We start from the raw sequence: 13,572 nt of genomic DNA on the forward strand, positions 1-13,572 counted from the left end.
TTAGAGATGTATTTCCCATTCTGCAGCCGGGCTGGGTACTTCAGGGATTTAGAGTGGCCCAGCCCTGGCCCACCCCAACTATCTCCTCCCCCCCCCCAATCCAGAGCTGCTGGAACTGTGGGCGCAAGGCCAGCGAGACTTGCAGCGGCTGCAATGCAGCACGCTACTGCGGCTCCTTCTGCCAGCACAAGGACTGGGAGAAGCACCACCACGTGTGCGGCCAGAGCCTGCAGGGCCCCTCAGCCGTGGTGGCCGACCCGGTGCCAGGACAGCCTGACGCCACCGCCAGCCTGGGCCCCTGCCTGCCCACAGGTGCTGCCAGCCCCAGCGAAGCCGGCTCCACAGGGCCCTCTCGCCCTAGCTCCCCTGGCGCGCTGGACGCTGCACCTCGCTGACCCCTCCCAGACCCACGGCTCGGCCCACGGACATGCGCCCAACAACCCCCACCTGGCCCCAGTTGCCGGACACTTTGCCCGGCCCTGGGAGCCCGACCATTGGAGTCACTGCTGCTACTGCTTCTCTCCAAAAGAAAACACAGAACCAACAAAAACTGCATTCAACGCAACTTCCTCAGCTACCTGACGATCTCACGCGACAACCTCTTCAAACATCCTCAGAACTTCCCACCGAGCTTTAGACAACAGAGAGGACCCCGGCTGGAGCGCCACCAGCTCGTCCACTGCCCCTTCTCTCTCTCTCTCTCTCTCTCTCTCTCTCTCCCTCCCTCCCTTCCTCTCTTTCTCCCCTCCCCCAGTTATTCCCTCCCCTTCTCTCCCTCTTTTTTCTATCTTTATGACTTCTACACACTTTCTCTTTCATGAAAAAAAAAAAACTAATTGGTGGCTTATATTTTCAGTGAAGAATTTTGGGAGATTTTATGGCAAAAGAGCTACTCAGAAATGGACAAAGAAAACTGTTAGGGGTTTTCCCCTTTCTGATTAAAAAGGGAAAAAGAAAACTGTTATTTTATAGCCAGAGATCTGAGCCTCTGCATCACCGACACTACCCCAGGGGTATGTGACCAATTCGGTGAAGATAGTAAGAAAGACTTCAGTTTCTGACCCAAGAAGCATTTTTGGTTTCAATTTTTTTTTTTCCTTTAATGTCAAACTCTTTGGCTTTAAGTAGAAATCCAAAAAGTTTTTTTAAAAAAAGTAAAGGAAGCATACCTGTAAACTACCTTGCCAGCTAGCCAGCCAAGGATGCCGTACACACCTCTGCTCCAAAGGAAATCCAAAAAGCAAACACGAGAAGTCAAAATCCAAAATTTGTTTGTCACTGCCAAAGTATTTTTTTTTTCACTGTTTTACTCCACTCTTGGGTTTGTTCAGATGTTGGTCTTTTCTTTTGATTCTGTTGTTAGAGTTTGGGATATTGGGGTTTGGGGGGTTTTTGCCCAACAAGAAGCGACTTTTGTTTCTTTTCAACCAGACGGCAGCACCTGTGCTGGGCAGGGGGCGGTGGGCCTTGTGGCCCTCAGCACCCCGCCCACTGTGTGCGTGACAGTGTCTGTGCACACACTCGGGGCACGCCCAGCCATGCGCTACACATGTGCAGGAGAAGATACCTCCGTCTGTCCTCACGCCCTCTGTGAATTTTCATCACATTTCATTTCTTCCACTTGTGAAAAAAAAGTGCTAACAGGTCCTTCCCAGAGAGAGAATAATTCTGAAACAAAACTGTGACAATCTTTCGGGTTGATTTTTTGAGTGCTTTTCAAAGCACGAGGAGACAGCAACTGCGCCTATAACGACTGCTTCTCCATTTTCCTCCTCTACCTCTTCTCCCCCTCCTCAATGCCACCCCACCCAGCTCGTCTTTGCCCCATCACCACCCACTCCCAGTGTCCCCTGAACCTACTCTTCTTTCTTCACACTTTTGCAGAAAAAGAAAAAAAAAAAAACTACAAACAAGAACTCTCCGCCCTCTCCACACCTTCTGGAGACTTAGTCAGCTGTGTATAACCTCACACTTCTGTCCGGCTGACCGATCCTCAGGGGTGATGTCCCCTCAATCTAGCTCTGTTCCCCATACCCTGCTCAACTCCCCCAGCGATCTCAAGGAGGAAATAAAGGAGTTAGGAAATTCTCACCTGTACTCAATGGGAGAACAAACAGCAGCATGGTCCATGATCTGGCATTTTCTTGCATCGCTGTAAGAAGTTCCCAGGACTGGAGTGCAATACAGAGAGAGTGACCAGCTACTGAAACTGGGGTTCCTGGGGGGCCCCACCGAGAGTCAAGAAGTCAATAGTGTACGTCAATGTGAATGTATATAGTCCTTGCAGAGGTCCAAATAATGATATTCATGATGATAATAAAGAAGAAACGTTTGCCAAATAAAAAAAAATTTAAGAGAAACTGCAGAAGTATGTAAAGTGTAGGAAATCGATTTTCAAAGAAATCTGAACTATGGTCCTGCGGGGAGCAATGGGTTTGTTTGATTACAGTTATTTCTTTCAGAGTTATAAGGATTCATTCTTTGAGTATTGAAAAGAAAGATTTCTTCTGGTTGCCACAGACCAGGTGCCGTCCTGAACCACACCTGCCAGAGAAATCCTAACCCTGAAATAGACCTAATTCCAAGATAGATCTATTTTATCCTCCAGAAAGCTCCCCATTCCAGCCACCATCTCTGTTGCCCGGTGCATGGGTCCGCCAGCCCCTCAGAGGTTTGCTTTTGTGGATTTCAGAAAAGCAAGGACCAGTTTGGGATGTGGGCTCTCAAGACAGCAGAGGCCGCCTGTCATGTTTCCAGCCTGCTGTCTTTCTCTCCTGTAAGTGTTGAACCTATTAAAATGGTGGTTTCGGATGTGCTGTGAAATGGGAGTATTTTGCTTCCACAGTCCACACACTCTGGACTCTGTTCGCACAACGTGGTGCTGGTCAATGGGGTATCCGGAAAGTGTCTGCCCTATGTATGCTGGGCTTCTAGGGGAGGAGGGCTAGGCCCAGAATCACTCGTGTCCCTGCCAGGTGGACTTGGGGTGAAGCTGCTGGTCTGAAGCTAGTCGTGGAGGAGCCTCTCACCCGGAGACCTGCTGATTTGCCTTGCAGGCCTCTGTTTCCCTTCCCCTTGCATGCTCCCCCTTTGGGGACAAGCAAGTATGCCAGGGACCCTAGCATGCTGGCCAGCTGGCAACGTCCAGACCAGACCAACCTCCAGGGCTGGACCATGGCTTAAGGGTCTGAGGTGGGGCCGCCCCTCCCACCCCAGCTATTGGGAAGGGGGTGCCCTCAAGCCAGCTATAAAATGTTTCTTGGCGTGGTTCTTACATCAAGATCCCATATACCCAGAAGCCACCACTAGCGGTTCTGTAGAAACCTAGCATGAGGGGCTGGCCGCAAACCCATGGACAGAGCTCCTGCTGGCTGAGAGCGTCTTCAGGATCCAGGGATGGCAGCAAGGTGGTGTGGGGCCTTCCAGTGAGGAAGCCAGGCCGAGCGGGCGGAAGGGAGGTGACCTGGTGAAGGCTGCGTCAGCCAGAGCAGCAGCTCCTCCCGCCCACGGTGTGCTGAGGAAGGAGCTGGTGTTTCTGTCGGTCACTATGCTTAGGCCCTATTTAGCCAAAGACCTCACAACCAAACATGGACTCAATAGCTTTGAGGGGGAGGCAGAGCTTTTGCATTAGAAGTGTCCATGCAGCACCTATATCTGAACCTGGAACACCTGCCTTTCTTATGCAAAGAGGGGTCCTAGCCTCCTGCTCTCTGCTCAGAGGCTATCCTGCCCTGGTGCCTCCTGGCTTAAAGACCATTGACCAGGGATGTGGCTTGCAAGGGTCTCCTCCCTGCAGACCACTGCTAAGATCCGACACGCGGGTGACCCGATATCTCTGAGATGCGGCTGCTCAAAGAGCCTCCTTCCCCCCAAAATTAAACCAAAATGGCAGCTTTACCTCTCCATTCTGTGGCCAAAACTATGACAGGCAGGTGGCAGCCAGAGCCCGCAGCCCACAGGCAGGGAACAGCAGGATGCATGCTGACTCCAGACCCCTCACTTTTACCCCATGTGGAAAGCACCCTGTTGTGTGACCCTCAATCTTTCCCATCCCCTCCACTCATCTCATTTCCCGTCCTGCCCTGGACCCAGACTGGTCTTTCTCTTAGGATGTCACCATCCCCAGGTGGTATCTTGGGGGGAGGGGGCGGTATTCTGTTGACGAAGACTAGTGCCTCCCATTCCATGGATGCATGGATTGATATACCCAGACCTCGTCTGAATAGAGAGGGTCCCCGTCCCCATGGCTCACCAGCACACAGGGAAGATTTGGGTGTTACCACAGCAGAGAAAAACTAGAGAAAGCCTTAGGGGTCCATGAGGGTAAAGACTGTAGGACAAAAGAAGCTGGCCTTCCAGGAGAGGGCAGCCCTGTGGGCTTGGTAAGTGGGATCACTCATCAGGGCCTCAAGAGGTTCAATGGCAGAGGGAGATGGACAGGAAAGGGGCAGCGGTGTTGGTTGTGGTTTCATCCCGATGACATGGGGGAGAGGAATCAGCTCCGGACCTTTTTCCTATTTGCCAATTTTTCCAAATATATCCTCAAAACAACACCAAAGCCTAGTTTCTTTTTTTTTTTTTTTTTTTTTTTTTTATTATTATTATTTTTTTTCATTTTTCTAAAGCTGGAAACAGGGAGAGACAGTCAGACAGACTCCCGCATGCGCCCGACCGGGATCCACCCGGCACGCCCACCAGGGGCGATGCTCTGCTCACCAGGGGGCGATGCTCTGCCCATCCTGGGCATCGCCATGTTGCGACCAGAGCCACTCTAGCGCCTGAGGCAGAGGCCACAGAGCCATCCCCAGCGCCCGGGCCGTCTTTGCTCCAATGGAGCCTCGGCTGCGGGAGGGGAAGAGAGAGACAGAGAGGAAAGCGCGGCGGAGGGGTGGAGAAGCAAATGGGCGCTTCTCCTGTGTGCCCTGGCCGGGAATCGAACCCGGGTCCTCCGCACGCTAGGCCGACGCTCTACCGCTGAGCCAACCGGCCAGGGCCCAAAGCCTTGTTTCTGTCACCCACTCATCTTGCCTGTCCCAGCCCACTCTAGGTAGCATGTCCAGCCATTATTCTGCCCATCCCCTCAGCCCATCTGCAATTATTTATTGATTCTTTTCTTTCACCAGTTCATCCTTCTGACCAGTCCAGTCATCTGCCTGGTCATCCATTCACACACACACCCGTCCACCCACTGACACCACCCATCGATTCATCTGACTATCCATCCATCTATCCATCTACCCATCTACCCATCTATCCATCCATCCATCTATCCATCCATTTCTCTACCCCACTATCACTTCATCTCATCCTCGCCATTCATCCTCTCAGCCATCCACCTTGTCCCTTCACCATTCACCCCCATACACACCATGAATGTGTCTATCCATCCCCTAACCTAACCCACACGACCATGCCTCAATTGTCCACCCATTCACCTCTGCATCCTCTGAACCCAGAGTACCACCAGCAACCCCCTCTGCATCCCAAAGCTTTGAGGGTGCTTTGGATACTCCCATGACCTCAGCTGCCCTAAAGGAACCTGCCTGTGGGCACGGCCGCCCTCTCCCAGTGCCCCAGTCATTGTTCCAGACTTGCTCCAGAAACAGATCAGGTTCTTTTGCAGGCATTATGGGCAGATTGGACCAATGTCCTACCAACAGATCTGGCCAGTCTGGGCCCACCTGGCAAGTGTGGTGGCCACAGGCCAGGAGTGTCAGTTGGGAGGCAGCCCACACACCTGCTCAGGGACACTATGACCAGAGCCACAAGTCAGGGTGAGCACATTCCCTGGCAAAACCTCAACATTGTGGAGTGGGGCTACCCTCTCCTCTCCCTGTCTCCAAGGTCATTGTCCCAAGAAAGTGTCCCCAGGAAAGGAGGGGAAGAGGGAGAAAGAGCCCAATGCCAGCCTCCTCCCAGACACAGCTCCAATGCCCCTCTTCTCTTGTGGTGCTCATGGTCACACTGCCCGCTCCACTTCCATCTTCCATCCTGGGGTCCTGGTCAGCTGGGAATTAGCTTTTCAGAGCTCTGAATGATGCCGGAACGGGCCCTGCCCAGGCTGAATTTGGCTGACGGTAGGTGTTCCTGGGAACATAGAGGCCCCCTTCCCAGCTCTCTCTAACCCCAGCAGCCTGTTTGCACTGGGCCCCGGGCTCCCATGCCACATGGAGCTGGGATCAAGGTCCTGGACTGTGGTTCTGCAGGCAGGAGAGAAGGAAAGCAGAGGGGGTGCAGGAGCTGGACTCTGAGAACCTATCTACCCCCTGGACTTCTCACGGATAAGGCCTGGGGGAGCTAGATGTCTGTGACAGCAACCTGTACTGGTTTCCCAAAGTTCCAGAAAACACCATTTGCATGCTTTTGTTCCTTTTGTTTCAATTTGGCTGGACCCTGGAATGTCACCCCAAAGACCCCCTGTAGCAGTAATGCAATGTTAGGACTCAAACTGGACCCTGGTTTTTAAATATTAGAATAAAGGCATTGGATGCCCTTGCTCCCATCCTGGACAAGGGGCCCAGACAGGCCAGCTGTCAGCTTACCCACCGTGTCTTTCGCGAGGGGTTCAGGCCATGGGAATGTGGCTGGGGCACAGCCTCACACAACCTCGTGGGGAACACATTGATTTTCCACTTCCTCTTCTTTTTTTTTTTTTTTAATTCCCCAAAAGGAGTTGAACAGTGAGTGTTGGGTCGTTTTCCTGTAACGGGTTTTCCTCGCGCTGTGTAGGATCCGTGGCATGCTGTCCCTGTCGCGTGTCCTCTGATGTACTCTGTTTGACCTGGACACTGTAAGATGTTACGATTCAGGTCACATCAGTTACCTCTGTGTTGTGTAATAAAGCCAACATTTGCCATCATGGCTCTGCCTCTCTTTGAGTTCCAGACAACTCCAGCTAAGCCCCGTTTCACATTTATTCACCAAACACCTATTGGGGGTTTTCTCGGTTCCAGGCAAGACACAAGGTCTTGCCCCAAGTGGGTGAACAACCGTGTAATGTAAGTATGAATGGGACATGAGCAGATGACCCCCTGCTCAGTCTACCCACAGCCTCCTGGATGGGGAACTTTCAAACGTCATGTCCTTTAGGTGATCTGGATGACCTTGGACCCCAGATGAAACCCATGGCTTTATGGATCCCAAGCCCCACTGCCTGTGGCAGTGCCAGGCACCTCCCACAAGACCCTGCAGGTGGACACCAAGGGAAGGGACACCTTGACCCCAATGCCAAAGAGCCAGAGTGTCAACCATGGCGTTCCAGTTCCTAACGCAGGACCCATCCAGAGTTGGGTGCCCAGTACTCGGCACTCCAGGTTCACGGGCGGCCCCTGGGGGAGGGCTGTTATTAATACTCAGCCCAGGCTTGGAACATGGTGTATTTTGAAAAGCGTCATTGGAAAGGCCAGCATGGGGGCGAGGCTGTCCCCAGGCCAGGCGGCTGGCGGGAGCCCCAGCTGGGCCTGGTGTGTCAGCAATCTCGGCATAGAGTGGGATGACCACGTTTTTCCATTGCAGAGGTCTGAGCTCAGAGGGAGGCTGCCGGGGGCCGGGCCTGAGTCCAGCGGATCTCCGCTTGGACACAGCACCGTGGTGCCCTGCCTCCCATGTGGAGGTAGAGGGAAAGGCCCTGACCAGAGGCCCTCCATGAGACCTCAGATGCACAGGAAGGAGGTGACCAACTGCCTCGTGCTAGAGAATAAGACAGCGGTGGCTGCACTTCCATCTTTGTCCAGCCAGGCTTGGGCCAAGGCCCTGTCCTCAGTGCAGACACAACGCTCCCTTGAGACTCTCTGGCCTGCCAGGGGAGACCTGGGAGTGTGTAATTTACATGGGGCAGACAGGAAGGGGGTGAGGTCCAGGCGCAGTGGCCACAAGAAGAACAATCAGGGAGGCTCCCTGGAAGGAGCAGTACAGTGGCAACAGTGCCCCCTGGAGTCATGTACGTGTAAGTGCGGGCAGCTGTGTGGAGCCGGAAGGAGGAGAGGCAGGCAAGGAGGAACTGTGTTTGCGTTGGGAGGAGGCCTGTGCATACAGACCACAGCCGTCTGGGGTCTACGAGGCTCTGCCTGGAGACCACCTTCCCTCAGGGGCCAAGGGGATATGTGCGGTTTTCAGCTTAGTCTCCATGGAAATGAGAACAAAACCAGGTGGAGTAAGGGAAGGAGGAGTTAGGCAGAGGAGTGACAGCTTCCTAGGGCCAGGGTGGCAGCCACAGTACCCCATTTCCAGGACACTTGTCTGGTTCCCACACACCTGCAGCCCCCAGAGGAGGAACGCTGCTCTGGCTCCAGGCCACAGTCCCACTCCACTGTAGCCTGCAACTCTCCCCCCAACAATTCCAAGTTCCCAAGGAAGAGACCCCAATTGGCCCAACTTGACCTACCAGCTATATATAGCCTGGTGTAGGCAAACACACTAGAGGGGTTCCCATAAAATGTCAGGAGGACATAAGAGCCACAACAGGAGGTCCACCACGACTGAGCCAGGCGAGGACAGACCGAGGAGAGCAGGGCACACAGGGACACAGGCCTGCAGCTGCCCTCTAAGGGCAGCAAGTGAGGAGCAATAGAGCCCGCAGAAGCAGGTTTTACAAATTGTCTTCAGGACCCCATTATCCATCCCGATCTGCACGTAATTCAACCATTGTGCCCTGTAGCCAGAACAGGATTCTGGCTTCATTTAAATGGCTCCCACCTAAAAGCTGGTCCAGAATGAAAGTGTGGGAAGGGAAGGTCCATGGGGAATGGATGGAGGGATTAGGAGGGGAGACGAGGAGACTTGTGACCCCTGGGTACCACCCCGTCCTCACCCCTGTAGGTCTTTGCTCAAGCTGTTCCCTCTGCCAAGGCCGTCCTTGGTCCTGGCTTTACCTGACCCAGTCCATCAAGGCTGGCTCAAATGCTACCTCCTCCAGGAAGCCTTCTTTGAACCCATATGCCATCCTTCCTCCTTTTGTGCCTTCAGATAATTTGCTCATGTTTGTGTCATCTTAACAGTGGCCTGCCACTGGAAGTGTAACTCTGATCAAAGTTGCGGACTGGCAACTCCAGGGAGCTTCTTAGGTTGTCACTGCCCCTAATTCAGGCCTCAAAGTAAATCTGGCTGAGTTGTCATAGGGAGGCCCTCCTGGGCTCCACCTTAGCAACATTCCTCTCTCTACCTTGAATGTTCTAGAGATGCCTGACCAGTGAGGAAGAAGGGGACAGGAGCAGGGGTCCATGCCTTTGACTCCTCGGGGCCCGGAAGCCAGGGCTGGAAACTTGGCTGCAGCTGGAAGCCCTTTAAATGCTTAGTGGGAGCAGCTGCCCTGGGAGAGGGCTTAAAACCCAAGGAAGGTGGCAGTAGGTACTGGTGTGGAGGTGAGCTTTGGAGGCTTGGTCCGCCCACTCCCTTTTCTTCATCCATGTGGCCTTTCCATAGCCACGCTCTCTTCCCACCCCCCACCGAGGCTTGGCTCCAGAGGGCTTCCTCAGACCCTGAGGCCCAGGGCTGGGGGGCCTGGAGCTGGACTGAGAAGACCCTTCTGGAGCCAGAGTGTGGGGGCATGAAGGAGGACGAGCAAACCAGGAAAATGGAGGACAATGAAGAAGATACAGGCTTCCCTCTGTTTCTTCTGGAGAGCGAGGACCCGGTCAAGGACCTGGCTGAGCACCCAGTACCTGACCAGGTAACAGCCTCATGGAGCAGAGCTGCTTGGAGCATCGGGCGAGGCTGCTGGGGACCTCGGACACCCTGTGTATGGGGGCAGGGGATGAACTACTGCAGCTCTGGCCTCGGAGATGAGAGGGCCACTGTACCCCGCCTGGAAGAGGGTAGTGGGGATGCCCATTCCTGCACAGGCTGGAGGGCGCAGGGCAGTCTCTCTGGCCTGGAGGAGCCTTTGTGTTGGGTGAGGGTTACAGGGGCTTCTCTGTGGCCCAAGTACACATGGCTTTCTTGTTCCCCTTGGAGAAGCCTCCAGTATGTTCCTAATGGGTCGTCAACCCTGAAGCCTACTGGGGAGGGACCAGCTACCCTTTGCCCTTCCTTAAGAGAAGCCTGGGGTGTCCTGCCTTGGGGCTCAGCCTGGGGCTGTGTGCTGGCAGGAGCTGGAGGCCATCAAACTGAAGCTGTGGGCCATGGAGCAGGCCCAGAGGCCAGAGCTGCCCAGGGCGCAGAGCCAGGCGGGAAGAGAGGCGGGAGCTAGGTCAGTGCTAGCCCAGCAGCTGCTGAGTTCTGAGACAGGTAGGAGCCAGTAGCCAGGTGGACCCCTTCCCTGGGTGAGTGGCAGCCCCGAGCCCTTGGGCATGTGGCTCGCACCCCCTTCTTCCTCTGTAAATCAGAATGGGCTGCGACCTGCTGCTGGGAAAGGCCCCACTCACAGGGAGTGTTGGCCTGGCAGGTGACACTAAGTCCTTCTAGAGCAGACCCAAGGGGTGACCTCTCCCCCCAAGACTGAGGAATAGCCATAACCATAAAGTACCTGCCTTTAGCAACTGCCCAGAGCCCCCAGACCACAGTGACCCCTGCCCCCATGCCCGTCCTGAAGCTGCTCTCTCCGCAGGCTGCCCCTACCCCTGGAGCCCTGTGGAGGTGAAATTGGACCCCAGATCCATCTACGTGGGCAATGTGAGTGCAGAAGGGGAGCGAGATGGGGTCTTTCCAGAGGCCACCACAGGTCCACTGCCCCTCCTCCTGGCTGTGAGCATTAAAGGAAAGGACACATAGGGGGCAAACTCAAAGCCACACAGGCCTGAGGGGAGAAGCAGGGGGACATTGTGAAGATGTGGTGAGGGACTATGGGCCTATGTCATCAAGCATTCCGATGCCCCAACATGAGCTGGGGGTTGAGATTTCCACATGAAATCTCCCAGTTGGGCCCGGCTGGTTAGCTCAGTCAGCTCAGAGCATCCTCCCAGAACAGCAAGGTTGCAGGTCCGATCTCCAGTCAGGGCACTTGCGACAGGGGTAGGGGCAGAAGCCCCAGCTATCCCCCAAACCCGGCTCCAGGAGGCCCAGGAGGGTAAGGCCTCTGGAGGAACACCACCATACCAGGCCGTGCCTGTCAGGTGGACTACGGGAGTACTGCTGAGGAGCTGGAGGCCTACTTCAACCTCTGCGGGGAGGTCCAGCGGGTGACCATCCTGTGTGACAAGTTCTCTGGACTCCCCAAAGGGTCAGTGCAGGGCCTTGGGGAGGGGGCTGGGTGCCCCAGGGTATGGTCGAGCATGGGTGACCTGGTGTGGGCCCTCACCAGCTCTCATTTCACCCCAGCTATGCCTACATAGAGTTCACTACTGACAGCGCAGCCCAGACTGCTATGGAGCTGGACAGGAGTATCTTCCGAGGCCGGGTCATCAAGGTGCATGAACCTCATGAGTCACCAGGGCACCTTGAGGTGGGGGCTCTGGGGTGCAGCCTCTGCTCTGGGCTTCTCTATACTAACCCATTAATCTCGGAGGTGCCAAGAAATGCAGGCATAAGGAGGCTGACACACACGGAGGCCGACATGCTGCTCAGCCTGATCCTTCTCGTCTCTCAGTGTCTCTGGGCACACCTGCTGGGGACAGGGGCAGGGTGGAGGCACCCCAGACCCTAGAGGGTTTGGCTTGGGTGTGGCAATGGGGAGGTCCCCTCCCAAGCTAGACTCCAACCCATGAAGAGGGAGATGTTGGCACAACAGAGACACATGACCACATCTATAGCTGGACAGGCCTAAGGGGGGATGGAGAAGGTTGAGAACAAGGTTAGGGTCTCACGCCCTGAAAATCAGGAGGGCCTGGTTAAGTTCTGGGGCCTGTGCGGACCACCTGTGAGCCCCCAGCAAAGGAACCCAGGAAGCCCTCCTGGAGACAGCATTAGTCTTGGGATCTGCCCTGGGGAAAGGGTTTAGGCTGCACTGGGAAGGAGGGTGTGGCAACAGGGGTTTTGGGCCATTGGCTTTCGGTTCCAGGTGCTGCCCAAAAGGACCAACTTACCAGGGATCAGTTCCACAGACCAAGGGGGCCTGCAGGGACACCCAGGCACCAGGGGGGCACCCTTCTTCCACAGCAGCAGCCTCCAGGGCAGGACTGGCTTCAGATCACAAGGGCGAGGGTGGAACAGGTGAGCGCAGGTGGGAAGGGCTCAGGGCAGGGTGGGCAAGGCCCTGGGTGGGCACTCACCTCCCATTCTCTCTCTGTACAGGGGGCATAGAAGAGTCTCACCATGGTATTCACCGTACTGAAGGAGGAACCTGGTTTTGAGAGTGGGGCTGGGTCAGGAGTGTGCAGCTATGCTCCATGTAGGACTGTTTACTCCAGGGGGGTGGGTCTGGGGTGCTTTGGGGTCGTGCAGCAGGCCAGCAGGGAACAGCAGCATGGGGGATAGAGCACGGGGTCACAGGAGAAACATAGGGGTCAGTGAAGAGCTGCCTCCCCGCCCAGAAGAAACAACCCTGTCCCCCTTCACTCATGCAGGAAGATGGCCCATTAGGGCCATGCCTCATGGCCGAGACCCCACAGGTAAATCCACAAGTCACCAGCAGGGTACAAGGGTGGGTCTAGGAGGAGAATGCCACTTGGAGCTTTGGACGGCACTGGGCAAAACTTCGGGCAAGTGAGGCCCAGGCAGTGCTGAGTCAGCTCAGGGTTGGCATACTCAGGGCTTATCAACTAACTCCTTTTAAACAAAAATAGAAATGTGTGTCTTAATGGTAAAGCATAAATTATTAAATTTGAATGATTTTTAAAAGCTCATGACAACAGACCTCCCTATATTCAGCTCTCTTGGACACTCATTCACTTTCTCAGGCGCAGACTCTACAGAGAAAAGCAGGTGATAGGATGGGGCCGGGACCTGTCTCTACCCCACTTCACTGCTAACCGCCAATGGGCAGTGTTGGGCCTTACAGTGTTGCCATTGACCCCATGCTACAGAGGAAGCGGTGGCTAATGGCAGCCTCCAGGGCACATGCTCCAACAGCAAGGGATCCCAGACTCCTGCCTCCATGTGCACAGACTACAGGTAGATACACACCTCAGGCAGCTGGCACAGAAGTTCAAGAAGCAGAAGGAAGTTTTCTATACTTACTGGGTACCCTGACTACTGTCCTCTCTGAAACAAATACGCCTGGCTTTCTCCCTCAAGATGCAGTATGTTCTCTGTCCCCTGACTACATTTAGAGCTGGTAAAAAAAAGCTTGGGGCCAAGTGCAAACACACTTGGTCCTGACATTAATGACAACTAATGAGCCCTCTCTTCACTTGTCTAAAGGAACTCTCTGCCTTGTTTGATTATCAATTCCTTAAGTTTCAAACAGATGCTTTGTGCTTCAATCCACAGGCAGGGCACCTAGTCCAAAGGGGGGTTGGTCCCTGTCTCTGTCCCTGCTACAGAATGCTGTATGTAGCACTGGCAGACAAGTGGACAGCCTCTTGGTTCTACACCCGCATGCCTCTGACTTCCTCTCTCAGGCCAGATTCACGCATCCCCTGTGACCTGGGGTCAACATTGGGCCTCGGAGTGGAGTGGATGATGGCCTTCCAAACAAATGATGTCCACATCATAATCTCCAGAACCTATGCATGTAACCTTATTTGGAAAAGGGATCTT

General features: G+C 54.6%; 2 protein-coding genes and 1 long non-coding RNA gene across 9 annotated transcripts in view; 2 read left to right on the forward strand and 1 right to left on the reverse strand.

Moving 5' to 3' along the window:
* CBFA2T3 (CBFA2/RUNX1 partner transcriptional co-repressor 3) overlaps nucleotides 1–4,537 on the forward strand; it is a 91,944-nt gene extending 87,407 nt beyond the window's left edge. For all 7 annotated transcript variants that reach the window (XM_066242419.1, XM_066242420.1, XM_066242421.1 and 4 more), the window contains one exon: nucleotides 105–4,537. In XM_066242419.1, coding sequence (XP_066098516.1) covers nucleotides 105–395 — 291 coding nt within the window. In that variant the 3' untranslated portion in view covers nucleotides 396–4,537. The remainder of the gene's footprint in view (nucleotides 1–104) is intronic.
* LOC136312689 (uncharacterized) lies at nucleotides 4,110–6,852 on the reverse strand. Its single transcript, XR_010727039.1, has 2 exons — nucleotides 5,002–6,852; nucleotides 4,110–4,560 (listed from the first exon to the last, which is right to left on the reverse strand). It is a non-coding gene; the product is annotated as an uncharacterized lncRNA (long non-coding RNA).
* A 2,551-nt stretch (nucleotides 6,853–9,403) lies between these two features.
* On the forward strand, nucleotides 9,404–12,205 carry PABPN1L (PABPN1 like, cytoplasmic). Its single transcript, XM_066243867.1, has 7 exons — nucleotides 9,404–9,667; nucleotides 10,086–10,224; nucleotides 10,544–10,608; nucleotides 11,049–11,155; nucleotides 11,254–11,341; nucleotides 11,933–12,084; nucleotides 12,166–12,205. Exons 1-7 carry the CDS (start codon nucleotides 9,404–9,406, stop codon nucleotides 12,203–12,205), a joined length of 855 nt encoding a protein of 284 aa, XP_066099964.1.
* Nucleotides 12,206–13,572: the final 1,367 nt, after the last annotated feature.

This window comes from Saccopteryx bilineata, chromosome 9 (genome assembly GCF_036850765.1).
Source record: "Saccopteryx bilineata isolate mSacBil1 chromosome 9, mSacBil1_pri_phased_curated, whole genome shotgun sequence".
NCBI classification, from domain to species: domain Eukaryota; kingdom Metazoa; phylum Chordata; class Mammalia; order Chiroptera; family Emballonuridae; genus Saccopteryx; species Saccopteryx bilineata.

Excerpts from the sequence above, each read along its gene's own strand:
- PABPN1L (XM_066243867.1), top strand. The coding sequence starts at position 9,404 with ATGTGGCCTTTCCATAGCCACGCTCTCTTCCCACCCCCCACCGAGGCT. Across the intron at positions 10,225-10,543 it reads GCTGCTGAGTTCTGAGACAG|GCTGCCCCTACCCCTGGAGC; the intron begins GTAGGAGCCAGT and ends CTCTCTCCGCAG. Across the intron at positions 11,342-11,932 it reads TCCGAGGCCGGGTCATCAAG|GTGCTGCCCAAAAGGACCAA; the intron begins GTGCATGAACCT and ends TTTCGGTTCCAG.